The sequence below is a fragment of the Canis aureus genome, chromosome 3 (genome assembly GCF_053574225.1).
Source record: "Canis aureus isolate CA01 chromosome 3, VMU_Caureus_v.1.0, whole genome shotgun sequence".
Classification (NCBI taxonomy): Eukaryota; Metazoa; Chordata; class Mammalia; order Carnivora; family Canidae; genus Canis; species Canis aureus.
The window spans coordinates 20,909,049-20,937,042 of record NC_135613.1 but is presented as its reverse complement, the minus strand read 5'-3'; the positions used below and the strand labels follow the sequence as shown (position 1 = coordinate 20,937,042).

At 50.4% G+C, this 27,994-nt stretch overlaps 1 protein-coding gene across 7 annotated transcripts; it reads right to left on the bottom strand.

The window, feature by feature from the left end:
• Positions 1-23: 23 nt before the first annotated feature.
• Positions 24-27,994, bottom strand: WFDC1 (WAP four-disulfide core domain 1). Of its 7 annotated transcripts, XM_077891029.1 has the most exons (9): positions 27,513-27,714; positions 27,172-27,361; positions 13,088-13,271; positions 8,644-8,727; positions 7,563-7,703; positions 6,049-6,174; positions 3,180-3,221; positions 1,913-1,984; positions 24-430 (listed from the first exon to the last, which is right to left on the bottom strand). In XM_077891029.1, the coding sequence occupies exons 1-8, from the start codon at positions 27,542-27,544 to the stop codon at positions 1,926-1,928; spliced, it is 858 nt and encodes a 285-aa protein (XP_077747155.1). In that variant the 5' UTR covers positions 27,545-27,714; the 3' UTR covers positions 24-430; positions 1,913-1,925. The 7 variants fall into 7 exon arrangements, with proteins under 7 accessions (XP_077747155.1, XP_077747159.1, XP_077747160.1 ...); XM_077891033.1 differs by lacking the exon at positions 6,049-6,174 and having other exon boundaries at positions 27,513-27,683; XM_077891030.1 differs by lacking the exons at positions 24-430; positions 1,913-1,984; positions 3,180-3,221; positions 27,513-27,714 and adding exons at positions 3,232-4,745; positions 27,771-27,918.

Genomic DNA, 27,994 nt, shown 5'->3' with positions numbered 1-27,994 from the left:
ATTAGCCACCTGAGTAGAGTAGGTAAGTTCATTTCCATTTTGTAAGGAGAGATTTATTTTGAGAACATTTGGGATAGGTACGTGCCTTCCAGAGTCAAATCTGGAAGAAATGTGATGCTGAACTCTGTCTTAGAATGGGGCTTCATACAGCTCCCAAAGACGGTGACCTCTTCCCGAGGCCTGTGGGATCGCCAGGTCAGACGTGCTGGATCTTCAGGATAATAAAACAGGGATCCGGTGCTGGCAAGGGGCTCCCACAAAGTCACCCAGCCAGGCGGGTCATGCTGACATTGGGAGCCATGTGTCTTGTCTCTAAGTATCTCTGGGGTCATGCTCTGTGGAGCTGAGCATGACCTCTGGGGGTCAGATCATGTTTTATCCAACTGTTTCCAAGACTTAGCAGAAAGTGGAGGAATGTTCTTGCAATTGGCTGGAAGAGAAACAGAGAAGAGAGCAACATGAGCCGCCGCTGGGGCAGAACACGAGGTCACAGTCCGCGCGTCATCTACTTCCTTGCACCCCTCCCCCCCACATACACCAGTAAGATGCCTGTTTCCTTAAGACTGAATTCTTAACTTCCTTCAACTTTCAATCTCTCTAGGTATCATCTTGTTTAGTTCCTAACACATCCCTCCCCATCATTCCCATTCTATAGATAAGGAAACTGGGACATGCAGAGTTGAAGGCATTTGCCTGAAGTCATATGTGGTGGGTCAAGAATTTAAGCCCAGTTGGGGCCACCTGGCTGCTCCCAGAAGCCACTGCAAACGGCCCCCAGCGCTTCCCTGTGGAAGCTCACTGTCCTCAGGGAATCAGGCCCACTCCAAGGACCATTCCTGTCATCAGCAGGTAATAGACATGTTGGCACCAATCCCCAAGGGCTCAAGAATTTCCTGGGGGATTTGCACTAGAATATTCTGGAATCTGAAACCCAATGTTTGCCTTTCAAGGACATTCTGGGGAAATAGGCTGCTTTCAAGGGCTTTTGCTTACCGTGTGTGGATATTCAGCTTTTACAAGGGTGAGGTGGGCATTTGGGTCTTACTAGCAGAGATGCTCCCAGTCTTTGGCATCCACAGGCATGCATCTCACCTTGGAGAGTGTCTGAGAGCAGGGCCTGTGACTTCCTTAGGAGCCCTCTCTGGTGCCATCCTCACCGCTATCATTCTCTTCCTACCCCACTGGCCTCCCTGTGGCTCCTTGAAACCAAGATCTCTCCTGCCTGGGGACTTATGCTCTTCCAGCAACTTCTGCCCATGGACACCTGTTCCCCAGGTCTTCCCAAGGCAGCTGCTTCTCCTCAAAGATCTTGGCTCAGATATGACCTTCTCACAGCCCCTCTCAACCTGGCTACTCTGCCTCATGACCCTGTTCATTGTCTTCACAACACTTATTGCAGGCTGATTTCTCTGTTGATTTATCTAGTGTCCCCTTGGGTGCGGGAACCCTGGTCCTTCACTGCAACAGCCCCAGTGCAATGCCAGACACCATGCAGATAGCCACCCATGGCTGCTGGGGAACTGAGTGCTGCGCATGTGCCTGTAGAGGAGTTGGCACTTGAGGCTATCATGTGACAGAGGGAGGGAGAGGCAGAAGGATAGACTTCAGGGAACAACAGAGGACTCATCTGCTGTTCATGGAGGCATTAAGACAAGGAATGGAAAGGAAAGTTGCAACCTAGTCTAGTGTTCGGATTTAGGTCCAGATGGTATAGAAACTTCCACCTCTGGCTACATACCAAGTTCTCGTATGTTTACTTTGATATTGAGAATTTTAAAGTTCTACCCCCAGGTAAAGCCCAACTCTCCCCTCCCACTGGTCAGTTTGGTGATTCAAGCTCCCAGGACACCTGGTTGCACAAAACTTTCCCCCCTACCCACCCCCGCCATTGGCCACCATCCCCCCCACTTACCAGCACTGCTGCCTTATTGAAAGTGCCTCTGGGGTCCTTTCCCAGGCTCCGCCACATTTTTGGAGTCACCTTCTGCAAAAAGACTAGGGCTCTGTCAGGGCAGTGTCCTGTGTGCTGTGGTCCTGCCTGCATTTCTGGCCCAATCTACTGCCATTCCCTCTTTGCTCACTGTACACCAGCTGCAGTGATGGCCAACTTGTTTCCAAACTCAGGATTCACACTGGCTCTTTTTCTGTGCACTATTTCTTATTCTCTAAGCTGAGCTTAAATGTCCCCTCCTCAGTAAGCCTTCCTTGACATCTGTCTAATATCTTGTCATACTGTCCTGTATGTGACCTCAATCACCCTAACCACTATTATTATTAAATAACTACTTGGGGCTATTAATGTTTGTATTTCCTGCTTGATATTAACTGCATGATGGCAGAGATTGAGTCTACCATGATCACAAATGTAGTCCCAACTTCTGGCACAGAATAGAGTGGTGCTTGAAAAATATGTGCTATGACTTCTTAATAAAGATATGATGAATGGAAGGAAGGATGGATGGATGGATGAAGTATGGATGGATGAATGGAAGATGGAAAGATGGATGGAAGAATGGAATATTGGAAGGATGGATGGAAGGAAGGAAGAACTGGTGGATAGATGGATGGAAGGAAAGATGGATGAAAGAATGGATAGATGGAAGATTAGGAGACTGGATGGAAGGATCAATGAATGACTAGATAGAAAAATAGTGTCCGCGTATTTTCAGTCCCCTAAATGATAGTAGGAAGGACTCAAGCATATCTAGTCCCGAGTTCTAACATTTAACACGAAGCCACTTTTCTTCTATGAATGCCTCTTTAGCTTTCACCTCCTCTGCATACCATCATCTACTTTATTTTCCAATCCTAGTTCTCATTTTGTCCCCAGTGAGACATCCCTAAGCTGATGCCTCAGTCCCAGGCTGCACCCTAGAATGGCTCCTGTTCATGTCAGATGCCACCTGGAAGGCTGCTCAGGATGGAGGAGAGATTTTCACACCAGAAGCATCTTGGTGTGAAATGCCAAGATTTCCAATGTTGGCACCACCACATTACCTCCAAAGGGCCATCTAATGGCAGAAAGGCAACTGGGAAAAGTATGGGCATTTCTCTTCACAGCAGCTTCAGACTACAGTTCTTAAAACAGCCAATGGAATCCTATTTTTTCTTTTTCACTCAAGAAATTCTCATCGCTCCTTTAAGTTTCCTATGCTAAGGAAGAGTGTTTCCTTTCTTACCTGGGTATTCTTTGTAAAATTTGTGTCGGAGGAATCGTCCATCTGGAAAACAGCAAGAGGATTAAACTCCTTCCAGTGAGTTCATAAGGCCAAAACTATTTCATAAGAACACCAAGGAATTATTTGTGTTTTCACTACCATCCCCTCCTCCCAAGTGCACATGGAGTTTCTAGAAGCTGCACGATGGCGACGTCACAACCAATAGAATGCAGAAGCAGACGTGAGAATCTAATTCTCTTCACACACATATTAGAAAGAACTGCAAAAATGTAAACCAATGCCAGTCTTCTGTTTTTGTGTGTGTTGGGAAGCATAGTTACTTGTAAAGAAATGTTATTTCTGTTTAATGCATGAGTTTATCATTGTCATTCTTAAAGGAATTAACACATAAATATTTTTAATGCCTTGGCTTTAGTTTAGTCAAGTAATTACCCACAGCCCCACAAAGGAGATCTCTATGGGATTCTCAATGTTTTTCGTGTGTGAGGGGATCCCGAGGCCATAAAGCTTAGGAACCGCTGTCTGAACAGATGAACCAGAAACAGAATTTCAACATTTATTCAGCAAGTGTGGTTACAAGTTATATAATTCACATGGGGAACACATGGTACTTTCTGAGTCTAAGTTCTTACTGCATGTGGCAAAGTAATGAGTTTCACTAATCCTCTCTGGGCCTCAGTTTACTCACCTGAAATGGGCATAAAAATTAGCACTTCCTGGGGCACCTGGGTGGCTCAGTTGGTTAAGGGTCTGACTCTTGGTTTCAGCTCAGGTCAGAGTCTCAGGGTCCTGGGATCAAGCCCCGTGTTGTCCAGCTCTGTGCTCAGTGGGGAGTCTGCTTGAGATTCTTTCTCCCTCTCCCTCTGCCCCTCCCCCCGCTCATGTTCTCGCTCTCTCTTAAATAAATAGATAAACAAATAAATAAATGAATATTTAAAAACTAGCACCTCATTATTGTGAGGATGAAAGTAAATAATTTCATTTATATCATCAATATGCAAATAATAGGAGAAACCACACGAAACTGCCATTTTTGTACATGAAAAGTGGTCAATTTTTGGGAACGTCATACACCTGCAATTACTAAGGATTCTCGCTGTCACTTGTCATCGACCCCACTACCCTCCTGCCCCCAGCCTATCACGGCAGTGAAACATTTCTGCCTGAGAAGTCTGGCCAGGTCACGCAGAAGTTTCTCTGAACAACACTGCCAGGAATGAGCTCACCCCTCCATCTCGGCACATCAGCTTTGTCAACAAAGCCCGTTTATGCTAATATAATGTTATGTGTCAATGATGTCTCAGTTTTAAAGATCACATTTATACAATAGCTAGACATTTTGTTTCCTTTTGTTTTGTGGCCATCCTAAAAAGCATCAGGGTGCTTAGAGCCCCACTGACATTTATAGTACAAGGTGACAGAAGCCAGCAGAGCGGATCCATACCCTCAAGCTGATAACTTATCAGCAATGAGGGCCACAGCTATTTTCTGAAGCAAATGGCTGGGTTTGTCCAGGCTGGCGGCGATGAAGCATTCCTGGGCCTTCCTTCTCCTTGGGGATGAACACTGGGGAAGGAGACAGAGGGATATGTGGAGCTGGACATCCTCTTCACACATATATCTTTACCAAACATGATTACATGTCATTTTTACGAAATAGATTTCCCCTGCTCAAGGCTGAGTGATCCTCTGTTCTGCTCATTCGGCATTAGCAATATTGCTCTGTCAGGGGCAAGCCTAGGAGACACAAGACCCTCAGCTTCTGAGTGACCTCAAACCCATTTGGAGACATGCACTGACTCCCTGGACCCTGCTCTCCCAAGAGTCAGATTTATTGCCTGTGTCAACATTTGTTTTCCTCTTGAGAAAGACATGAACCCTTCCAATATTGGGTTCCAAGCTGATGGGCTGTAAAACCTGAAAAATCACTGGATAGGAGCTGGCTCTCAGAGGGGACTTGTATCTTAGGTGTGGGCATGAGATCTGAAACTTATTCTCAAATAGTTCCCAAAATAAATATGCAGATTTATATGGCGAGACAGTGGGGACTGGGGAGAGGAAGAGAGAATGGTAAAGACCATATTTTAACAACTGACAGATCATCGGGGTGGAGGGTTCAAGGTACGATTCTTGCAACTTTTCCGAAGCCTGAAATTATTTCTTTGAAAAAAATTTTTTTAAAGACTATTTATTTATTTGACAGAGAGAGAGAGAGAGAGAGAGGGAGAGAGGGAGAGAGAGCAAGTGCACAAGCAGAAGAAGAGGCAGAGAGAGGGGGAGAAGCAGGCTCCCCACTCATGGGGAGCCTGACACAGGGCTTGACCCCAAGACCCTGAGATCATGATTTGAGCTGAAGGCAGATGCTTAACCAACTGAGCCACCCAGACACCCTGAAGTCTGAAATTATTTCAAATATGTAGTTAAAAAAGATAAAACTTAAATAAAAGGCTTCTTTTTGGTTAACCTGGGATGAGTGCCCCTGTTCCTCCCCGAGGCTGTTGTCCTGAGGGAAGTTGTTGGACATCAAGGCATTTCCAAACTCCCATATAATTACCAACAATTGTTGCTCACTGGCAGCCTCTGGGAACAAGGCTAGGAGGAATTTCACTTACATTTCCAGCTGGAAGGCTCCCATCATTCCTGAGGGAGGGGAGAACACACACACACACACACACACACACACTCACACACCCCATGGGCTCTGCGGCCCATAGATTGGCTCAGAACTCCCCCTCTGCTCCTCGTTAGCTGTGTATACTGTAGGCAAGTTCCTCTTCCATAAGACAGAGGATGGCGTGAAGTAGATGAACTATTATTAGCCCATTTTACAGATAAGGAAAATGAAGGCCAAGAAGGTTAGGCTACTTACCATACGCAGCAGTGAGGAGCCAAGTGGCCACTGGAGCCCAGGCCGTTTGGTGGGAGAACGTGCTCATAACCCCAAACAGCAGGCGGAATGTAGGAGAAACCACAAAGATGCCTACTATGGGCAATTCTTTTTTGAGAGAGAGAGAGAGAAAGCTCAAGTGGGGAAGGGGCAGAGGGAGAGGGAGAGAGAGAGAGAGAGAGAGAGAGAGAATCGACGTGGGGCTCGATCTCCCCACCCAGAGATCATGACCTGAGCTGAAATCAAGAGTTGGATGCTTACCCACTGTGCCACCCAGATGGCCCCTTTTATGGGCAACTTTTTCAAAGCTCGAGACAGTTCTAAGGTCTCACAATCAGGCTATTTGCAGTGATGATGATGCTAACTGCATAGCACTAAATGTGTCCTTCTTGAAACACTTCAGGAAAATACGTCGTCAAATCAAGAAAAGAAGTGCTTTGGCAGATCACGTACCCTGCCGTGTTCTTCCGGCCTCGGTGTTGACCGAGGGTGCCATCCACAGCTCTTAGGGCTGAGAGATGCAGAAGTGGGGACTGGGCCCTGAGTCTGGGCTCTCAGAGTCCCAGGGAGCTCATCTGTGACAAGACCAACCTGCATCTCCCTGAAATTCCAGATTCTTCGCTTGCCACGCATTTCTTCCAAGTCCTGTGGACCTTACGCCTCGTGTGAGGCTCCAGGTATCACCGGCGGCACCTGCTCTGCGGTCCTGGCTCTCCTTGGGAAAATCGTGCAAACTGAAGCAATGCTATTCGTGCCCTTTCCCGGTTGATTTATTATTTACTATTCACCTCCAGGGAAAAAAAGGAGTTAAGTCATACTGAATGCTCTTAGCAGACACCCTGGGAAGTCAAGGGTTCTCAGACAATTTTAAAAAAAGATAGAAAGAGTCCAGCCTGGGTGGCTCAGCAGTTTAGTGCCAGCTTCAGTCCAGGGCCTGATCCTGGAGTCCCGGGATCGAGTTCCACATCAGGCTCCCTGCATGGAGCCTGCTTCTCCCTCTGCCTGTGTTTCTGCCTCTGTGTGTGTGTGTGTGTGTGTGTGTGTGTCATGAATAAATAAATAAAAATCTTTAAAAAAAATAAAGATGGATATAAAATATCTGATGTTTACTGAGCACCTATTATTCCTTGGCTCTGCTCTGAGGCTTTACACATATGATTTAAATGAATTTCCAAAAAAAAAATAAATAAATGAATTTCCAGAACACCATACAGTGGCCCCATTTCACAGATGAGAAAATGCAGGCTCAGAGGCTTGAAGCAACTGATCCCAGCTAGGAGGTGGCAGGGCTCAAAGACCTGGGTCCTATGCAGGTGAGGCAGGGAAAGGGTGGAAGACTCAAAGTGGGAGGCACAGAAGTAGGAGGACAGGAGGAGCTCTCGGCCAGGTTTGGGGAGTGCTGGCAGTTTTCTCTGGGACTGGTGTCCCTCTGGGGTGTTCTAGGGAAAGTGGGGCAGGGGCAGGGGCCAGGAGCATGGCACGGGGCCCACACTCACCTGCCTGCCGGCGCTGCTTGACACACTGCCCGCGGTTGGGGATGCCCTCGGCCACATCACCAGGGCTCAGGATGTGGCACTCATAACCTGAGGGGCAGAGGAGAGGCTCCGCCCCGTCCTCCGTGGTGCTGCAGGCCTCGGCTGTGGGAAGGACACATGCCCGGGGCTTGGGTGGGAGCAGGGAACCAGAGGGTCTGCCTCCCACTGCACCCCATGTTCCAGGCTGTGCCTTGGCTCTCGCTCACAGTGGCGTGTTCATGCACATGCACATATGCATACACTTACCAACACACAGGGACAGTCCAAAGTCATATGATCCCAAACACCCTCATGCACATAGTGACATATACACACACATGTGCACCTACACACATGCTCACACTTATAGTCATGTGTGTTCATGCACAAAAGCCTGATGCATACACAGATATGTGCATGTTCACACATACAAATCCTGTGCCTGTATCCACGAATCCTGACACACACGCATGCACTCACATCTACAGCCACAGGCGTACACACACATTCATACACAAATCCTGACACAAACACATTTTTGCCACCGTGGCTCTTAATACACACACACACCTACAATCACACACGTTTGCCTGCACACAAATGCACAAACATTCACACAGCATAAGAACAGCTGCACACACTCACAGATGCAGGTGTGCACACAGATGTGTCCAGAGTCACATATGCACAAGTGCACACACCCGTACCCTCCAGTTCTCTAGATCCCAGGGCTGCTGCCTGCTGTCCACCCACCTAGAGAAGGCCTCACTCTCAGGAAGTAGTGAACCCTTTATTATGATTTTAGGAGTTTGAAAGCCAACTCCAACCCCCCCCCCCCCTCAGGTCTCCCTCCCACCCCCCACCCCTGGCAGAGGGAACGTCAAGCCCTATACTGTTCTGGGGATTCTGAGAGCCTGGCCAAGCCCCAGCCACCACCCTTTACATCAGGTGGGGAGTACTGAGTATCTGAGCACGTGACAGCTGACAGTCTGCTGGAGCAGAGGCAGCCTGAGATGGAGGGACCCTAGCTCAGATGTCAGGTTGGGCTTCATCCTGTAGGCACCTTGCAACACCTCCTCAGGGCCATCCAGAAGCCAGCCGTTGCCACCGAGCCATCGAGGTTTCGGCTGCACTAGCCAGTCTAAAACTGACAAAACAATGAATGGTTAAATTAAGCCCCCTCAACCACCCCACCCCCCCACCGCTCCTCAGGCAGCTGAGAAACGCCCCAGCCTCTGGGAGTGTGGGAGCCTACACTTCATGAGAAACAGAGAGGCTCCCTGCCGTACATTGCCCCAGACTTTCAGTAGCAGAACTTTGAGTTTCCTCTACTGGGTGGCCAAGTGGGAGACTACATTTCCCAGCCTTCCTTGCTGGTATGGCCTCATGACTGAGTTCTAGCCAATGGAATGCAAGCAGAAGTGATAACATGACTTCCTGCCTTGTCCCTGCACTGATGCCTCTTTGCTCTCCACCCTCTGGCTTTCCCTCTTCCTGCAGCTGGGAACACTTTGATCATGTAGAGCAACAACATGGAAGGAACCTGGGTACCTGGATGACTGGAGTGGGGCCACCTACCTGCCATGGGCCACTGGCTACTCTGGCCTATTAAGCAACAGAGGATTAAATGCCTAATAGGTTGGGACTCCTGGCTTTATGGGTCTTTTTGTTATAGCAGCATAGCTGGCTCTGTGGACACTACGTTTTTATTTTTATTTTTTAAAAGATTTTATTTATTCATGAGAGAGAGAGAGAGAGAGAGAGAGAGAGGCAGAGACACAGGCAGAGGGAGGAGCAGGCTCCATGCAGGGAGCTTGATGTGGGACTCGATCCCTGGACGCCAGGATCATGCCCTAGTCTGAAGGCAGGCGCTAAACCACTGAGCCACCCAGGCATCCTGCCACTACGTTTTTAACAAGATCAATCCACATGGTAGACTGTAAAGTGTTCAAAATCCCAGAGCAGGGGTGGAGAGCCCAAATGCTTGCAGAGAGCAGGTAGGTGACATGAATAAGAAAATCCATGGTGAACTGGAGGCAGTCCCGGCCTCAGTGGGTCAGCTGCTGGTCAGCGCTGGCCAGCGATTCCCCATGTTCCTAGGGCCTGTGAGTCTGTTTTTTTTTTAAACCTTGTAGATATTATTTAAAATATAAACTCCTGGTTTTTAAATGTTGGCAATTAATTTTTTTTTTTAATTTAGGCACTTAGGGATGCCTGGGTGGCTCAGTTGGTTAAGTGTCTGATTCTTAATTTTGGCTCAGGTCATGATCTCAGGGTGGTGAGATCAAGCCCCATGTCGAGCTCCATGCTGAGTATGGAGCCTGTTTGGGATGCTCTCTTTCACTGTCCCTCTGTCCCTCCCCACACCCCGGGCACCCCCTACTCTCTCTCTCTTAAAAAAAATTTTTATGTATTATGGAGAGCAAATAAAACTGGTCTGGGATCACATTTATTTATGACCTCTGTTTTTGTTGGACTCCAAAATGTGACAAAGAGGTTGATGTGCTGTCTAGTGCCTTTTAAGGTACCTAGTTGGATATTGGTAAAAATGCTGCTTAGTCTTTTCTTGAAAGGAACACAAGATGATCGTTAGTTGCTCACAGGGTGCAGACTGGAACAGAAGAGCAAACCAGTGGTTTGCAACTTCCTACTGGAGAGATGACATGAGGAGGTTCTGCAGGCATGATTTCCAGTCTTCTGCTTCTCCCCTCCTCCATCCTACCACCTCGGACCACATGATAGAAATGTTTTCAATGCTAGTTTTTACCAAATAGGAGAAAGTATTACTATTTCCTATTTGTATGTTTTGCCTTGGTCAAAGGCTTCTGAGTAGTGGGAAATGTACATACACAGTTTGCTGCATTTTTTGAAACTGAAACTTGGTCAAGGTCTCCCATTAACTTGCAGACCCTTAAAGGCCTGGGGGCACAGGGTGTCCCCTCTCTGTGCTTCAGTAAAACTTCTTGGGACCACTTGCTAAGTGAATTTCCTGCACCCAAGTCCTTATCTCCAGGTCTGCTTCGGAGGGAACCTACCCAAAGATTGCTACGAAGTGTGTAAGATGCTTAGAACAGGGCCTGGTGCATTTCAGGTCATCTGCTCATGTTAGATCAGTGGTTCTCAAAGTGGAGTGATTTTGTCCTCATGGGACATACAGTAAAGTTTAGAGATGCTTTGTGTTGAAACAATGTGGGGTGGGGGTACTACTGGCATCTCATGGTGGAGGTCCAGAGATGCTATTCCACATGTGCCCAGGTCAGCCCCCCACCCCACCCCAAACTAGAATTATCCAACCCCAAATGTCCAGGGTGCCAAGGGTGAGAAACTCTGTGTTAGATGTTGTTTTTTAAAGATTTATTTTTTATTTATTTATGATAGACATGGAGAGAGAGAGAGAGAGAGAGAGAGAGTCAGAGACACAGGCAGAGGGAGAAGCAGGCTCCACGCTGGGAGCCCGACGCGGGACTCAATCCCGGGACTCCAGGATTGCACCCTGGGCCAAAGGCAGGCACCAAACCGCTGTGCCACCCAGGGATCCCCAAGATGTTGTTATTATAATTATTACTATGACTAATAAACAGCTGGACTGCTCTGCCTGGCCAGCGGAAAACTAGTCATTCACCAATTCGCTAGTTCATTCAATATTCACTGAGTACTTTTCAGGTGCCCAGAGATGAGTTCAAATGGTGGGCATTCAGCTGTGAATTAAACAGACCAAACTCTGCAGTCTGGGACTGACCATCCAATGGGGGAGAACAGTCAATGCACAAATAAAACACAAAGTTCTAGATTGTGCTATAAAGAAAAATTAAGCAGGGAAAGGTGGGTAAGAAATGGCTACAGGAGGGTTTGCCATTTAGAGAGGGAAATCTTCCCCAAAAAGTGATCATCACTTCAGGACAAAGATCTGAAAAGGGTAAGGAAGTGAGCAATGTGGGTGTCTGGGAGAAGGATGTATCAGGCACTGAGGGATCCCCACATATGGGTCCCGATCCTGGAGTAGGAGTCCCGCGTCCCTGCAGTCAGGGCCTAAAGCAGTGGATGCTTCTTCAGAGTCGGAAGACTGGATTGAAACACCAGCTTTGCCTGTTGTGTGATCTTGGGCAAGCAACTCAGCTTCTGTGAGCTTCTGTGTCTTCAGCTGTAAAATAGGGATGGTAACGGTCTCTCCACACCATAGAGCTGTGTGAGCATTAAATGAGATGATGTATGGAAAGGCTATTGGGAAAGTCATGAACAGTTGTATAGTTTGTGCACTGCTCAAAAGCTCCTGGCGTAGGCGGCAAGTGGGGCTAGAATCCCTGTGCGCTGTCACACTCCCAAGGAAAGGAAACCTTTTTTGACTTAACCACTCAGAGGAAAGGATCTTTCTGTGCTTCTTCCACCAGCAGGGGGTGCCATGTTGTCTTTTTAATTAAAGGAGCCCTCCCAGCCTGCCTAGTCCCTTGACAAGAGGCTGTGCTCAAATGCAGGGTAGACTGTAATTATGAGCATTATTGAGGGTGCTGAGTACCTTGTCACTGCTGTGACCTCACCCCAAAGAAAACAAAGAGGGGCCATTCTTGCTTTGGCCTTGGGAGGAGGGGGTGGGCCTGCCTTCTCAAGCCACCTCCATCAATTTAGGCCCAGGGCACCTAGAGGCCTCTCCCTGACAGGTGCAGTCCAAGCAGGCTATTGTCATGTAAAGGCTCAGCTCCAAGCAGAACTGAGAGGGGAGGACACTTTACTTCCCCTTTCCTATCCACTCAGGGGCATCTTTTCTCCGCCCTGGTTGACACACTGCCCACCTTCCCCCAGTATCCCCACAGGCTCCCTTCCAGCCCCTCCCAAGCCTCTCCAGAAGGGGTCTAAAATCTTCCCTTCAAAGATGAATGATTCCCTGGGGGCTGTTTCTCCCAAAGAAATTGTCATTAAGATTCAACAAACATCTTGATTATCTGCTCCCTGCCGGCATAGCCATAGCGCATGTTCAGAGTCCTCCAGGAGCTGCACTTACTTCAGTCCTGTTGTGCAGCTGGGGGCATCTCAAGGGGTGACCAGCTAACCGGTGGACTTGAAGCCAGGAGCCTGCATCCCCCCTGCCTCTCCCAGGTACACCCCACCTGGCCAGGGGAGGTCCGTCTCCGTCTCAAATACACCCAGGGCCAGAATGGTGTGGGAAGTGGGCCTTGTGGGGTGGGGTCTGGGGTGGGGTGGGGGGACTGGAGGACCCGCTGCCATCTAGGGGCCCCTGGGGTCCCGGCGGATGGTGGCACAGAGAATGTGGTCCAGGATTTCTAAGAAAAGCTGGAGATCTGGATTTTTTAAAAATGAGAAATCTCCCCATCTTCTAAGGAGGGGGCATCTTCCCGGAATGGGCCTCTCCCCGGGGCCATGCGCGCCCCCAGGACGGTGGCGGACCGGCAGGTGGCTGGATGCCTGCTCCGCGGGCCCCGCTGGCACACGGCACCTCCCCCCCAGGTCCCCTGGGCGCCCCCCGCCCCCCACCCCGGGGCCCGGGGGCCTACCTGGAGGGGGCGGCACGGCCTCCAGGCAGGCGTAGGCACAGCCGTTGTAGCAGCAGCGCCGGTGCCGCGGGCACTCGGAGTCCGCCTGGCATCGCGCAGCCTGGCAGGCGCCGGGGGGCAGCGAACGCGGCGGCGGGGGGCAGCGGTCGGCGCGGGGTTGCCGGGGACCCGCCGCCTCCTCGGCCTGAGGGGACAGCGCGTCAGCGGCGGGGACCCGGTCCCGGGGGGGGGTGGGGTGCTGCCCCGGGCCGCTTGCACCTGTTGCGCCCGTCCGCCCCGCGTCCCTCTTGCTGCAGAGGGCACGCTCGGGTATGCGTGTGCGCAGCGCTGCGTGCACACACACACACACACACACACACTCCTCTGTGTATCTCTTACAGTCCGTATGTTTGTGCAGAGCTTTGAGAATTTCCAAATCACACAGAGGATGGATAAATTCACACAACTTGGGTAAATCTCACAGAATACTCAGCGAGAGAAAAAAGAAAGGCCAGCTCGAAAGAGAACACACTGCGCCATTCCACTTAGACTTAGTTCAGACACAGGCAAAGGTGCTGTCTGTTGTGAGAAGTCAGAGGGGTGAGTCACCCGGTGGATGGCACAGGACCAGGAGGGGGCACGGGGGTCCCTGGGGGCCGGCCCCGTTCTGCTTCCTGACCTGGGTGTCGGTTACACGGTGTTGGGGGCAGCTAGACATGTGATTTTCCCACTTTTTGGTATTAGGTTTCAATAAAAAGTTAAAAATAAGATACAGTATTTAACATACAGGAATTATGGGCACATGAGCAATAAAATAAGCATTTTATTTTTAAAGATTTTATTTATTTATTCATGAGAGACACGGGGTGGGGGGAGAGAGGCAGAGACACAGGCAGAGGGAGAAACAGAGGGAGAAGCAGGTTCCATGCAGGGAGCCTGATGTGGAACTCGATCCGGGGACTCCAGGGTCACACCCTGCGCTGAAGGCAGCACTAAATCACTGCACCACTGGGGCTGCCCATAAAATAAGCATTTTAGAGGTGAGTTTGGGGAACTCTGTCACACCAGGCAACCCATACTGGGTCCCTCTTCTACGAGGCCCCATACTTGCTGGGGACATTGTTCTGTTTCTGGATTTGAAAATGGGCTGTGTGGAGGGCAGGCCTTCCACATCCCTACACACACGCGCGTGCACACACACACATACACACAGATAGAATAGGTTCATTAGGAGAAAAACACCCTGGCCTGCCCCGCCTCCCGGCCTGTGCCTAACCTGCTCCTGTCACCTAAACCCCTATCTACCCCCTGCCCCTGCCCCCCTGCAAATGTTTCCATATTTCAAAATCCTGCCCTCCTGTACAAGTAAATGATGCTTCTCTGCAGACTGGAATACTGTGCAGCCATACAAACCTGCTCTTGGCCCGCTTATGAAAGATCACCAGGATACAGTGATGGGTTAGGAATATTAAGGTGCAGAACAGCTTGTATGCTATGCACCTAACGATGTTTTAAAACGAGCATATGCACACTCACGTAATATATATAGGGTTTGCCTAGAACATTTTTGGAAGGATGCACTAGAATACACAAGAAACTGTTATCACAGATTGCCCTTAGAGAGGAGCATTCAGTTCTGAAGCCAAGGGGCATTTCTCTTCACTGTGTATTCATTTGCCCCACTTCAATATTATGTTTGCCCTGCACAGGTGGCTCAGCGGTTGAGCACCTGCCTTCTGCCCAGGGCATGATCCTGGAGCCCCGGGATCGAGTTCCATGTTGGGCTCCCTGCATGGAGCCTGCTTCTCCCTCTACCTGTGTCTGTGTGTCTCTCTCTCTCTGTCTGTCTCTCATGAATAAAAAAATAAAATCTTAAAAAAAAAAAAGAATAATTAACACGCCCTGCACATACTATTTTTTTTCAATTTAAAGAAGGCAATCAAAAAGAGAAGTATTAGGAAGAATTTTTAATGACAAGAAAAATACTTGTGTTAGTTTAAAAAAAAAAAAGAGCAAGGAACACAATGGCATATGCCCTCTGACCTCAGTGGAGTAAAAAGAAGGAAGGTCAAAGATGTGTCTACATCCTCCCCCAGCTCTAACGTGGCTGCAAAGTCCATGCACTGCCCGCAGTGCCCTGCAGGGGGCGTCGAGTCTCCGAGGACGGGTACCGACCAGGTGCCTCTTGGAACTGGTGCAAGTCCAAGGGCCCCCGGTTTTCAAACTACCTTGCAGGGAGGGAAGGCAAGAGAAGGAAGAACCAGTGACCTAGTGGGGCAGGGGCAGCCTGGGGAGGATGGCGCTCATGGCCCCACTCCAGCTTCACTCAGAAAATGCATCTTTTTTTCCCACTGATATGTGTCATTTCATTTGTGAAATGTAAAAATGAACACAAAGCCAACCTTTGGCATAAAAGGAAACGAAGGGTTCAGGAGATTCGTGCTTCTACCCCCAAACAAAGGGGAGACCAGAGCATGGATTTTCAAACTGGCTCAGCCTTTTCACCACCCCCTGCTCAGGTCGGTCCCCGTAATTCCTGTATCATTGTGAATAATTCTCAAGCTGCAAGCAGAGGACATAATCCCACACCATTAGCTCTTAGTTCATTTTCTTCGGAATTAACAAAATTGGACCCATGTTGGGGCCCGGCCATTGTAATCTTAATCGAACCTGACAGCTGCCCCGGCCTCCTTGGGAGGGTACATGGTCAGGAGGCTGTTCGTATGCGAGGCCTCATTTACAGAACTGCCTGGAACCTGCAGATCAGAGGTCAAACACAGTCACTCCCCTCTCCCCGCACTTCCCCCTCCAGCCTCCCAGTCCAGCTTCCCAGTTCCGGGGACACTAGGAGGTCCCACCAGGGGGTGTGTGGAGAGATCAATTTTAGATGTGCCATGCTCTCCTCTCAGAGGAGAATTCAAATGTCGTCTCCCAGAATTTGGAGAGAACAAAAGAGATAAGCGTCTTAGAAGTCAAATCTCCTGAGTTATTTACGGTGCAGCCCAAACAACAGATGGTCATGGGTGATAAAGGACTGATTTCACGGAGGGGCCCAGATTAAAGGATTAAATGTTTTGGAAAATATTTCATGTCATGCAAGGTGACGCTCAAAGAGGGTCCTAAAAACATTGTTTCCCCGGAGTTCTGAGAAAGAACTGGCTTTTATCAGAGAGATAAATAGATTGCCCCCCCGACCACCTGGCCCCGGCCCAGTCCCCCAGGGTGTCCCAGCCCCTGGAGGACAAAGAGTTAAAGGTCAGATGAAGCTGGCTGGTCCCCCTGCCCTCAGCCCCTGCACTCACCCTCTCCCTTGCTCATTCCTGTTCAGCACTCTTGGCCTCTCTGAGGTCCCTGGAACGGTGCCACCCTGGGCCTTTGCACAGGCTGTGTCTCCTGCCTGAGATAGCAGCCTGGCTCCGCCCTCACTTCCCCTGGGGTTTCTACTAACACATGCCCTCCCCGTGCTTTACCTAGCTTTGTATCTCTGCCCGTGTGGGAACACTGCGGACCCACCCACTCATCGGAGTTGGTTTCCCCATTCTCCACTGTGCTCTCCTTACGCACTGGGTTTGGTTCCCACCTGTGTCCGGGGCCCCCACAGCAGTGCCTGGTGTGGAGCAGGTGCTCAGCACACATTTGCCGTGGGTGAAAGCTGCCATGGTGATGTTGCCAAAGTCGAGCCGACACTTGCTGGCAGTTCGCCCGTCATCTCCCTAAGGGCTTCTGTCTTGGGACTGTGTGGTTGGCACTGCTGTCCAGGAGGCCTTCACTGATGGCTGCTGTCCCTTTGTATCCGATCCATGGCGCACCTCTTGCCGAGCATCGGCACCCTCCTCTGGTGGGTGGCCAGCAGGGGAAGTCCTATTACTACCCACACTACAGATGAGGCCCCTGAGGCCTGGAGAATGAAAGGCTTGCCCAAGGCCACAGGTGGGGAAGGGTCATGAGCCCAAGTACTCCATCCCTCTCTCCCCAAGCCCAAGGAATGAATCCCAACTATACATCTAGAATCAGGCCTCAATTTCTGAAGGTTTGCTCAGACTCCTTACTCCTCCTGGCCTTGAGGCCTTCCACGCACTGTGCCCTCCGCTTAACTCTCCCCGGCTGCCTCCCCTTCCTTTGGGGCAAGAACTTAGGAGCTGCATCTGACCTGCGAGTCTACCAAGATGGATGGGGCTAAGGCCTGCGGCCTCATCAACACTACAGCTGAGTTCAGCAGGGATCTAACTCAGGCTTAGGAACTAGACAAGTCTGGGCTTATTTGGGATTTTTTTGTTTTTTAAATTTTTTATTTAAATTCAATTTAGTTAACATATAGTGTATTATTAGTTTCAGAGGCAGAATTCAGTGACTCATCAGTTGCATGTAACACCCCAGTGTCTTTCCATCACAGGTCCTCCTGAATGCCCATCCCCCAGTTACCCCCACCCCCTCCTCCTCCCCTCCAGCAACTCTCCGTTTGTTTCCTACAGTTAAGAGTCTCTTATGGTTTGTCTCCCTCTCTGCCTCGGTCTTATTTGATTTTTCCTTCCCTTCCCCTCTGTTTTGTTTCTTAAATTCCACATATGAGTGAGATCATATGGTAGTTGTCTCTCTCTGATGGACTTAGCATAATACCCTCGAGCTCCACCCGCATCATTACAAATGGTGAGATTTCATTCTTTTTGAAGGCTGAGTAATATCCCATTGTGTATATACCACTGCTTCTTCATCCATTCATCTGTCGACGGATGTCTGGGCTCTTTCTGTAGTTTGGGCTCTTTCTTGTGGATATGGCTGCTATAAACATCGAGGGGCAGGTGCCCCTTTAAATCACTATGTTTGTATCCTTTGAATAAATACCCAGTAGTGCAATTGCTGGGTGGTAGGGTAGCTCTATTTTTAACTTCTTGAGGAACGTCCACACCGTTTTCCACAGCAGCTGCACCAGCTTGCATTGCCACCAACGGTACACGAGGGTTCCCCTTTCTCCAAGTCCTCATGAACACCCGTTGTTTCCTGTGTTGTTAGTTTTAGCCATTCTGACCGGTGTGAGGTGGTCTCTCATACAAGTCTGGGTTTGAACTCCGTAGCTCCGTGATCATACAGGAAGACCACTGATTATCTGAGCCTCTGTTTTCCTCATCTGCAAAATGGGCACAAGAGCTGTCCCTGCTGCCGGTGATTGTGGTGGGAGCCGATGAGCTCGCAACTGAGCCACGGGCAACGCCAATTGTTGGAATTATGCTTACTTTTCTTATTGTCGACTTGGCAGCCTTCGAAGCCTCTTGTCTCACAGCCAGGAGTTTGTCAGTTCAGGGTAGCTTCTCCAGGTCTTCGCCTCTCCAGGTCTTCCTTTCTTCCTGCCCCCTTCCTGCCCTCTATCACTCACAGGACGGTTTGGGTTTGAGGCTGCGGCAGGTGCTAAAGAAACCTGAGAGCTTGTCCTTGCCCCCAAGGAGGCTGGATCTAGCTGGGGACGGAAGACGCACCCACAAGGAGACACTCAAGCAACAGTGCCATGTGGCACTTGGCAGCCTCACTATGTCTAGTCAGACGAGGCAAACAACTGTCAGAATTCCTAAAAGGAAGGGAGCACCTGGAAACAGCCATGCCCAGCCCAAAGGATGCCCTGAAGTAGCATCTACCCCACCTTGTGGTCACCATTGCTGCCCCCATCATACAAGTGGGGGGACCGAGGCACATAGTCACTGCCCTGGGAGGTCTCATCCATAATAACAGCAGGGCAGGCAGCATTTATGAAGCTCCTACTGTGTGCCAGCGCTGAGCTAGGTCCTCACATACTGAGTCTCACTGAATCCTCTCACATAAGCCTCTGGGGCTGCTGCTGTTGACAGATGAAGAAATGGAGGCACAGAAAACATGAGGGGCCCTTGCCCAAGGCCAAGCGGCTGGTGAGCAGCAGAGGCAGGAGTCGCACCTGGGTCTGTCTGAATCTGGCACTTTCCTGTGCTGGGAGTCTGGATCCAAGGAGCGGCTTCCCCTCCCTTGCCTGTGAGTTTCCCTGCTGCTTGGTCAGCTCCAGGAGGTGGGGGGGGGGGTCCTCACATGCCCCTGCCACCTGCTTGCCCGTGGGTCAGCCCCAGCTCAGGACACAGTCCTAGAACCACCTGCCCCAGGGACACATTCTACGAAGAATACACCTGGCCCCCATCCTCTGCAAGCCCATCAACCCTGCCCTACGTGACCACTCAGGCAAAACTCGTCCCTCAGACAAATGAGGGGACCCACCCCAGACTGACAACATCCTTCACAAAAATCCCAGGGCAACCTGTGATTTCCATCTCTTGTTTTCATTCCTGCTCAGGGAGTGTATCACAAGTCCATGTCCGAACAGCTGCCGAACACACATTGATGGTACAGTGTAGACAGTTCTGCATGCCTTCCTCCCATAAAGACGACTCCCTTGAGGCTCTCCACCCCGCCTCCGGTGGCTCTGTTTTTTCACTCCTCAGGGAGCTGGTTCTGGAGACCTCAGTGGATCTGCAGAGCCATTGTGCTGCCAATACCCTCAGAGAGCAGGTCAAGGGAACGCCAGGTCTGGACTCTTTCGGTGGAAAGTCCAATTCTAAGGGTTCAAGTCTGGCTCCTACACAACCAAGCAGCCTGGTATCCAACCAAAGGAGGCTGGATACAGAAATAATTGCCCATCTGTACTGGGGGACACCATAGAAGCCTTTGAAAAGAGGACACAGAGCTACTGTATCAACATTTTCACCATATACTGTTCAATGAAAAACGCAAGGTAGGAAATCATGTGAAGAAGCCAGACACAAACTCCACGAAGCATAGGATTGCATTGACACGAACTCTCCAGAACAGGCAAATCCGTAGAGATGAAGAGACACGTGGGGACGGAGAAGGGGGAGCCACTGTTAGCAGAGTTGGGGCTTCCTTTGGGGAGTGCTTTGGCACTAGGTAGAGGTGGTGGTTGTGCAACATTGTCAATGAGCTCAGTGTCACAGAATTGTATGCTTTAAAATGGTTAATTTTACGTTATGTGAATTTCAGCTTCTTAATAAAAAAATTGGGGGGGACGCCTGGGTGGCTCAGTAATTGAGTGTCTCTGCCTTTGGCTCAGGTCATGATTCCAGGGTCCTGGATTGAGTCCTGCATCAGGCTCCCCGCAGGGACCCTGCTTCTCCCTCTGCCTCTCTCTGTGTCTCTCATGAATAAATAAATAAATTTTTCTTTAAAAAATAAAAAAAAATTAAACAATAGAAATAAATGAAAACAATATGTATGAGGGTAGCCATTTCACGGAATAGTTTAGGCACACACACACACACACAAACCCCAAAATGTCAACAGTGCTTATGTCTTAGAGGAAGAATTTAGATCTTTTTTACATTAGTTATAACTTTCTGGATTGTCTGACTTTCTTTTACGGTAAACGTTATTTTTCTAACCAGGAAACATTTTTGAGTCATTTCCATTTAAGGAGAAAGAATCCAATCTCCAAAACTGCCCTAGTATACCGGTTTCCCTTCCTCTGTGCTCTCCACCCCCTTCATCCTGCGTGTAAGAGCTTTACCCTTCTTTGGAATGTTCCAGCGACTTAACGGCCAGACCAATAAAAGTGCACCCCAGGACTGATTTGTTTGGTGCCGGAAGAAAGCCAATTTTCTTCTAAGCATTACTTGCTCTTCCTCTGGAATTTGTACGTCAAAGATCTAAAAATATGCCTCTCTTTGGAACAGAGTCTTCGTGTTCAGTGGGCCTTGATGAATGCCATTTCCTGACGCCCTGGGACCTCCGCACTGGGCTTTGGGAGTGGAACTGGGTGCACGGCTAGGGGACTTCCTCAGACAGGTACTCAAAAACCCGGATCTCGCCCCAGGCACAACCCCATCTCAGTGCATGACGACAGCACGCTGGCATCCACGAGCACTGCTTTGCACAGGAAGTCTTCTGGAACATTCCATCCTCTTTTATCCTGTTCTAGAAGGCTTAAACATAATCTATTCATTCATTTAATGGCACATTCATAGTTCGCAGGCTGACTACATGCCAGGCACTGGACTGACTCCGAGGAAGCTGAGCTTAACCAGAAGATATCCCTGTCTTTACGTGGCTCAGTTCCAGGACAAGTGACAAACCTCAAACCAGACTTCACACAGATAAAACAAATGAATTGCTTTATTTATTTACTTTTTGTCATCCGCAAAAGTAATTAATGAAAAACTAAAGCCACAATAAAAAACATTATCCTGCAGATAATAGTCATGGAGCTAAATGCATTGAAGAGGTCGGGATGATATGAAAATGTTTAAGGGAACAGTCTTCTGAGGAGACCAACTACGATATAAGTGTGTCTGAAGCAAGCACTGGGCATGCCTCCCTGGGGTGCTGGGGACAGAGGGGGCCACCGTCCAGTGTCCTGGTCACATGGATCCCATGGACCTTCAGAATCCCTAAGATGTACCTTAGGTTTCCACTGTCACCCTTTTGAAAAAATTAATGCGGTAAAATATACATAATATAAAATTTGCCACTTTAACCATGTTTAAAGTATATGATTCAGTGGCATTAAATTCACAATATTGTGCCACTGGAGTGTCTATTTCTGAAATGTTTACATCACACGCACAGAAATTCTGTTCTCATCAAGCAGTTCCTCCTCATTCCCTCCCCTGGCCCCCGGCACCTCTATTCTGCTGTCTCTATGGATTTGCTCCTTCTGGACATTTCGTACAGATAGATCATATGGTACGTGGCCTTTAGTGACTGGCTTCTTTGATGTAGTATATGTTTTCAGGGCTCATCTGTCCTGTAGCAGGTGTTAATTCTCATTTTTATGGCTGAATAATATTCCACTGCATGGAGAGGTCATATTTCTGTTTTTCATTTTGAGCTTCTGGACCTTTGGGCTGTTTCCAGCTTTGGCTACCTCAACTAGTGCTGCTTGGATGCACTAATGATGCACTAATCATGCACTTCCTCTCTGCTTGCCTGCCCGCCCCCCCCCACCATATGCACGCCCCAGATTAGAGCCCCACGGGGTCCCGATGCTTCTTCCCTTGCTCATTTCTAGAATGAATTAATTAATTCATTCTAGAAATTAATTAATTTCAGGACTGGAACCTCAGATGGGGAAGCCGGGTCCAGAGAGGAGAAAGTGATTTGCCCAAGGTCACCCCCCAAATCAAGCTACCCATTTACTTTTCCTTCCTTCCTTGATCTATCCAACCATCCAGCCAGCTCAATCCGACCCCATTCTTAAAATGTTTCTGCGTGCTCGTGATGTACCAGGCTCTGAGCTGGACACAAGGCTATGGCCAAGCCTACAGAAGGGTTGTCTCACCTCAGCATGCCACTTCCTCTCCTCCTCCCCCATGGGGAGCCACGAACACCTCAAGGGCCAGGAGCTGCCCCTGCTCCTCTAGAGGGAGGCATCTTAGAGGTCCTGATGATGGGATCCTGCAGGGGTGTGAGCTCATATCTTTCATCAAGGGTGCTGGTTGCCGGCTCCAGAAGCTGACTCTGTTGGTTCCCAGAAGCAGACCGTATCCCAGGGCTGCTCTAACAAAATACCATGAGCTGGGGGCTTGAAGCAATAGCAATGTGCACTCGCACAGCTCTGGAAGCCAGAAGTCAGAAATCAAGGTGTTGACAAGGTTGGTCTCTTCCGGAAGCTCTGTGGGAGAATCTGTGTCTGCTAGCTTCTGGTGGCTCCTGGCCACCTGACATCCCTTGGCCTGTGGAGACATGCCTCCAGTCTCTGCCTCTGTCTTCCCCTGGCCTTCCCCCTGTGTGTCTGCTTCTGTTATCTCTTCTTGTCTCTTCTCACCAGCCATATCGGATTAAGGGAAGGCCCACCTTACCCCCAGATGTCCTCATCTTAATTAATTACATCTACAACAACCCTATTTCCAAAGAAGTTCCGATTTACAGGTACCAGGGGTTAGGATTTGAGCCTATCTTTTTTTTAAAGATTTTATTTCTTTATTCATGAGAGATGCACAGAGAGGCAGAGACACAGGCAGAGGGAGAAGCAGGCTCCCTGCAGGGAGCCCATTGAGGGACTCCATCCCAGGATCCTGGGATCACACCCTGAGCCTGAGGCAGACACTCAACCACCGAGCCACCCAGGTGCCCCTAAGCCTTTTTTGAGGGACACAGTTAAACCCACCAACACAGACCTGAGACCAGGATTCTAGTGCAGGGCACATGTTTGGGAGGGGTCCCAGGAAGCTCCAGCAGGCATCCATGGAGCCCATCCAGGGAGTGTTAATGCACAGGAGACTGGAGCTCAGACCCAAAGGGGACCTCTGAGAAACTGTACAGACCACTCTTCAGAGGTGGTCATCCCGCCCAGGGATGAGGAGCCGGGGCCTGGCCTTTGGTTCCATTTGTTCCCATGGTGTAAACGCCCCAGCACCTTGGCCTGTCCTGGGTGCCAGCTGGGCATGCCCCCCACCAGAGAGATCCAGGCTTCCAGTGATGAGAGCAGATGGGAGGTCTGCACAGCTCCAGACCTCTGCCTCTCCCCCTCTTGCTAACTTGGCAAAAGAATAAGAGATGCAATAGAAGGCTCTGGAGCTCGCAGAAATCACAAGGGGAAGGAAAACCAACTTGGGGAGACTGAGGAAGCTAGGTCACAGGGCCGGGGCTTGTTGCCAGCTTCTACAGGGCCAAGAGCCATCCGCACGAAAGCGGGGCAGCATGTATCAAGGAGGGGCACCCCTGCCCTCACGGCTGCAGCCCCTCACTGCCCACCCTGTTAGGCAGGCACCCCCGGGCACGGTGCAAACTGCCCAACCATCTCTAGCTGCCTTGGGCAGGCACTTGGGGGACGAAACAGATGGCCATAGCGACATGCGGAGACCATTGGGAAACCCAGCCCCTGGGCCGACATGACACGGGGGCTGCAATGGGCCCCACGTGGTAAAGTTTGTTGAGAGGCTTCTAGGAGTTAATGTGTAGTGAACGCTTGTCCCGACACACAGCAAGTGCTCAGTGAAGAACTGTTTCACTAAGTGCCAGGAAAGAAAAGCTCCCCGCAAAAGGCCACTGGGCTATTCCCAAACATTCTGTTCTCTTTTATCCGGCCTGGCAGATATTTGGTTCTGTGCGTTTGTCTGCTCTGGTTTTATTTTCAATAGTGCACACATAGAGGGGGGTGCTCTGTGCCAGGCACGGGGCACACAACTCCCCGAGGTCTCTTCCCTGGGGGACCGCAGCCAGGCTGCCTTTCCCACGCTGCAGACCAGGAGGCCGAGGCTCAGAGACAGGAGCCCCCTTTCTCACGACAAGTGTCCCCCGATGGCCTCCTTGGGGACAGAGGAATTGCCTCCCTCTCTGGCGTGTCTCTAAGTCCTCAGGCAGTAAAAGGGACACAGTGTTTGGGAAGAGCCCTGGACCCACTCTGCCCACAGCCACCACCCCTGCCCCCGCCTGCAGAAAGGGGGAAGGGGCACCCGGTGCCAGGTGGGCTGGATGACCAGCCTTGCCATCTCGCCGTGGTGAGTAGGCCCCCCATGATTGTGGGCACCAGGCCAGGAGCTGGACAGGGTCGAGTGGCAGCCCCTCCACGCATGGTGTCTCCCCACCCAGACACCACTAATAACCACAAGAGCAGAGAGAATTAATTGTAAGATGGAGTGAAATCATTAGCAAGTGACACAGTTCTTATAGGGAGCATCTACTTCCTTTTTAACATAAATTATATAATTACAGGCTTATAGGATTCAATTTTAATAAGGGCACTGTTTAACTCTCCAGAGTGAGTACGAGCTGGCTGCGGCACACTTCCCGACACCCGCCCCACAGCGCTCCAGGGGTCGGGGCTGCAGACCTGACTCAGTCTGGGGCGGGGGTGGTAGGTGCCCCGTGAGGGGAAGTCATGCTTCTGAGCGTGTGGGAGCTGTTGCCTATATTCCTAATTTCCCTGTTGGGCGTTTGCAAGGGCCCTAGAGGCCATCTGGGCCTCGGCCTTCATTTCCCAGGTAATGACCAGAGGGGTAGTGAGTGGCCCGAGGCTACGCAGCTCACTGGAGATGCCACTGAGGTGAATCCCTGGGCCTGGTGCCCACAAGTCAACAGTCTGTACCCTTCCCCAGCTGCTTTCTCTGAGGCCGGTTCTTGGCATGAACCTCTCCAGTGTCCAAGCACTGGGGAGGGATGGTGATGCCTGCTGATAACCAGGGAGAGCTCCAATCCCGGGGCGCAAACTCAAAGCACTTGTCTTCTGGCAGATGGAGGCTAAAAGCAATCTGGTTTCTGAAGCTCACCTGCCCAGGCCCCATGCACATCGTCCCCAACCACCCCGCCTCTCCATTCCTCCTACTGAGATGCCACGGCACTTGCTCCTATGACACTCTGGGACAGAGTGGGGATCAGACCAGATCACGCATTGGAAATCTCTTTGTTATCCTAGAACCAAAGTGCTAACTACTTTGGAGGACTGAATCATCCTGTTGGGCCAGCAAAGAGCATGGAGGTGTCAAACCTCCCTCCTTGCACCAACCAACCCTCTCCCTTAGTGAGGGCTGCCCCCTCAGATGCACCATTTTTGCCTCAGTATACCTCTGCCCATATTGAATCTTCTTCCAGGAATATCCTTCCTCTTCCTAATTCTTAATAGTTCTTCAAGATCTGGCCAGGGTCTCACCTCCTCCAGGAAGACTTCTACGAATACATTGTCTCATATGAGCTCTCCTTTCTCTAAACATCTACCATCATTTCACTTGCTACGATTCTGTTCCACTCCTAGCGGCCTCCTGCTTGACCTGAAGAATGTGAGCCCATGAGGCTAGGATTAGCCTCAATATAGTTTCATGCATCTCATCATGGCAAGAGTCATTAAACATTCCCCTTTCCCACTTATTTATCTGACAAACTCCTATTCATCTTTCAAAGCCCAATGGTGAATGTCCCCAGCCCTGGAAAACCCTCCCTGACCCTTCCAGGGTAGAGCTGAACACATTCTTCATTCTTCTGTGCTTCCAATGCATTTGCTCATAAATTACCCATAAGAATGTACCGAGTGCCAAGTTAATGGCAGGCGCCTGGCGTGGCACAGGAACACTGTACTGAATGAGACAACATCAGGTCTCACGCTGAGGAGCTGCATACCCCCCAGGGAGGCAAGCACCAACCAATTTCACAGTAATTTAATGAAGTCACCAAGATGCACTGAGCACTTGCTCTGTGTTAACCACTGCATGCATAGCAACCGTTTCACCCCGAGAGAGCTTTGAACCTACCCTGCCTTATGCTCCTCATGTGGGAAGGGAGGGCACTAAAATGACACCCTTCCACCCCCCACTCTGTCTCCTAGTCCCCTCCCAGCTTTATTTCTCTCCTTGGCACTTGTCACCAAACACACTATGTTTTCCTTATTTCTTACTTACTCTCTGCCTCTCTCACAAAACTGTGAATTCCCCGAAACAGGGATCTGATGTCTGTATGCCCACAGCCCAGGACAGTGCCAGGTCAACAGTGGTGATCAAACACATTTGTCAAAAGGAACGCATCACTCTTTCTTTTTCTGATGAGCTCACTGGCGCTCAGAGATGTCAAATAAATTGCCCAAAGTCACACAGCTGGTGAGCCGCAGAAGCTGGATTCCAACCCAGACACCTGGCTCTAAGGCGCATGCCTCCTGCCGTTTGCAATGTTGTACCACCCCTTTGTAGTGCCGCCACATGTCACCGGACTGCCTTCCCTACTCAACTATGTCCCCCTCGAGGGTGGGAGCTGCTGTCTCCATCCTGCAGCCACAGGACCGCACACAGTGCCTGGCCCTGAGCAGCTTCCACGGACTGTTTACTGAATGAGTAAATAGCTGCATGAATGTCTAATTATATTTTATAAACATCTGGCTATTGATTGTTGAGACAAAACACTCAGTTTTAAGTCCCTGGAGTCTTCAATCGGGTGCTGCCTGTCAGGAGAAAGTATACCGTGGTAGCCAAAGGCATGTCACAATCCCCCTGCACATTTTTGGGGTGTCCCTCTGCTGCTTTCCCGACAGACAAGGAGCCTTGTGAGGGCGGTGAGTTCATCTGCCCACCTCCCGACCCTGGCACACTCAGATAAAGATGCTGCCCTGCCCAAGTTTGGGGGGATCGCCTCCCAGCCTCCCTCTCCCCGGCACTTACGCGGGGCTTCTCGGCCAGCCTGGGGTGCAATGCCCGTTTCCAGAGATTCTTGGCAGAACCGGCTTCCAGGAGAAGCAGCAGGAAGCACAGAGCCCAGATGACCTTCCTTCTGCCGCTGCCCATCCTGCGGCTGGAAAAAGGCATTTCCTCCCACATGTTCAGAGACGAGGGGCCCTCTGGCTGGGGGGGCCTACAAGTAGGGAGCAGAAGTGTGCACGGTCTGCCGGCCTCTTAGCTCGGCTCAGCCGGGTCCCTCGGATCATGTGTCCGCGCCCAGCACGTGCCCCCACCCCTACCCCACCCCCAATGGTGGCCAGCCCGCCCGGTTATTTTTAGCTTGCCCTATAACATCTGGCCCCAGAGGCTCCACCATAGATGTCTGCAGCCCAGGCAGTTCAGATGGTGGAGGCAGGAGGAGGGGGCACCGGGCTTGCTTGGAGACGTGGCCGGGAGTGGCCCTGTCCCACTGGGATAATGAGCACTTCCTTGCGGGCTGGGGCAGTCTCTCCTCCCAGAGGAGCTGTGCTGGCTCCCGGGCTGGGGGGGCGGGCACACAGGGGACCAGCCCGGCACGGTGGGTGGCGGTTCACAGCGGCTACCTCATCCAAGTTTTGAGCTGAGCTGACAAACGGCAGCGTGTAGGAGCTTCTTTGGAGGATGGTGCGGATGGGGACCGGCTAAGCACGTGGCCGTGGGAAGAGGACTCACCCTCCTCAAACCCTGGTGTCCTCCTCCCCAGTGTGGGCTTGCCAGCACTTACGTCGTGCGTTCCTTGGGAAGGCTCAGTGACCTCTTGACTGTGACCCATGCCACGCGGGTCCTG

Coding starts and splice junctions, on each gene's coding strand:
- WFDC1 (XM_077891028.1), bottom strand. CDS start 27,544: ATGGTGGAGCCTCTGGGGCCAGATGTTATAGG. Junction 13,272..27,171: donor GGCTGGCCGAGAAGCCCCGC/GTAAGTGCCGGG, acceptor CTGTCCCCTCAG/GCCGAGGAGGCGGCGGGTCC. Junction 7,704..8,643: donor CCCTGAGGAGGTGTTGCAAG/GTGCCTACAGGA, acceptor TCCTTCCCACAG/CCGAGGCCTGCAGCACCACG.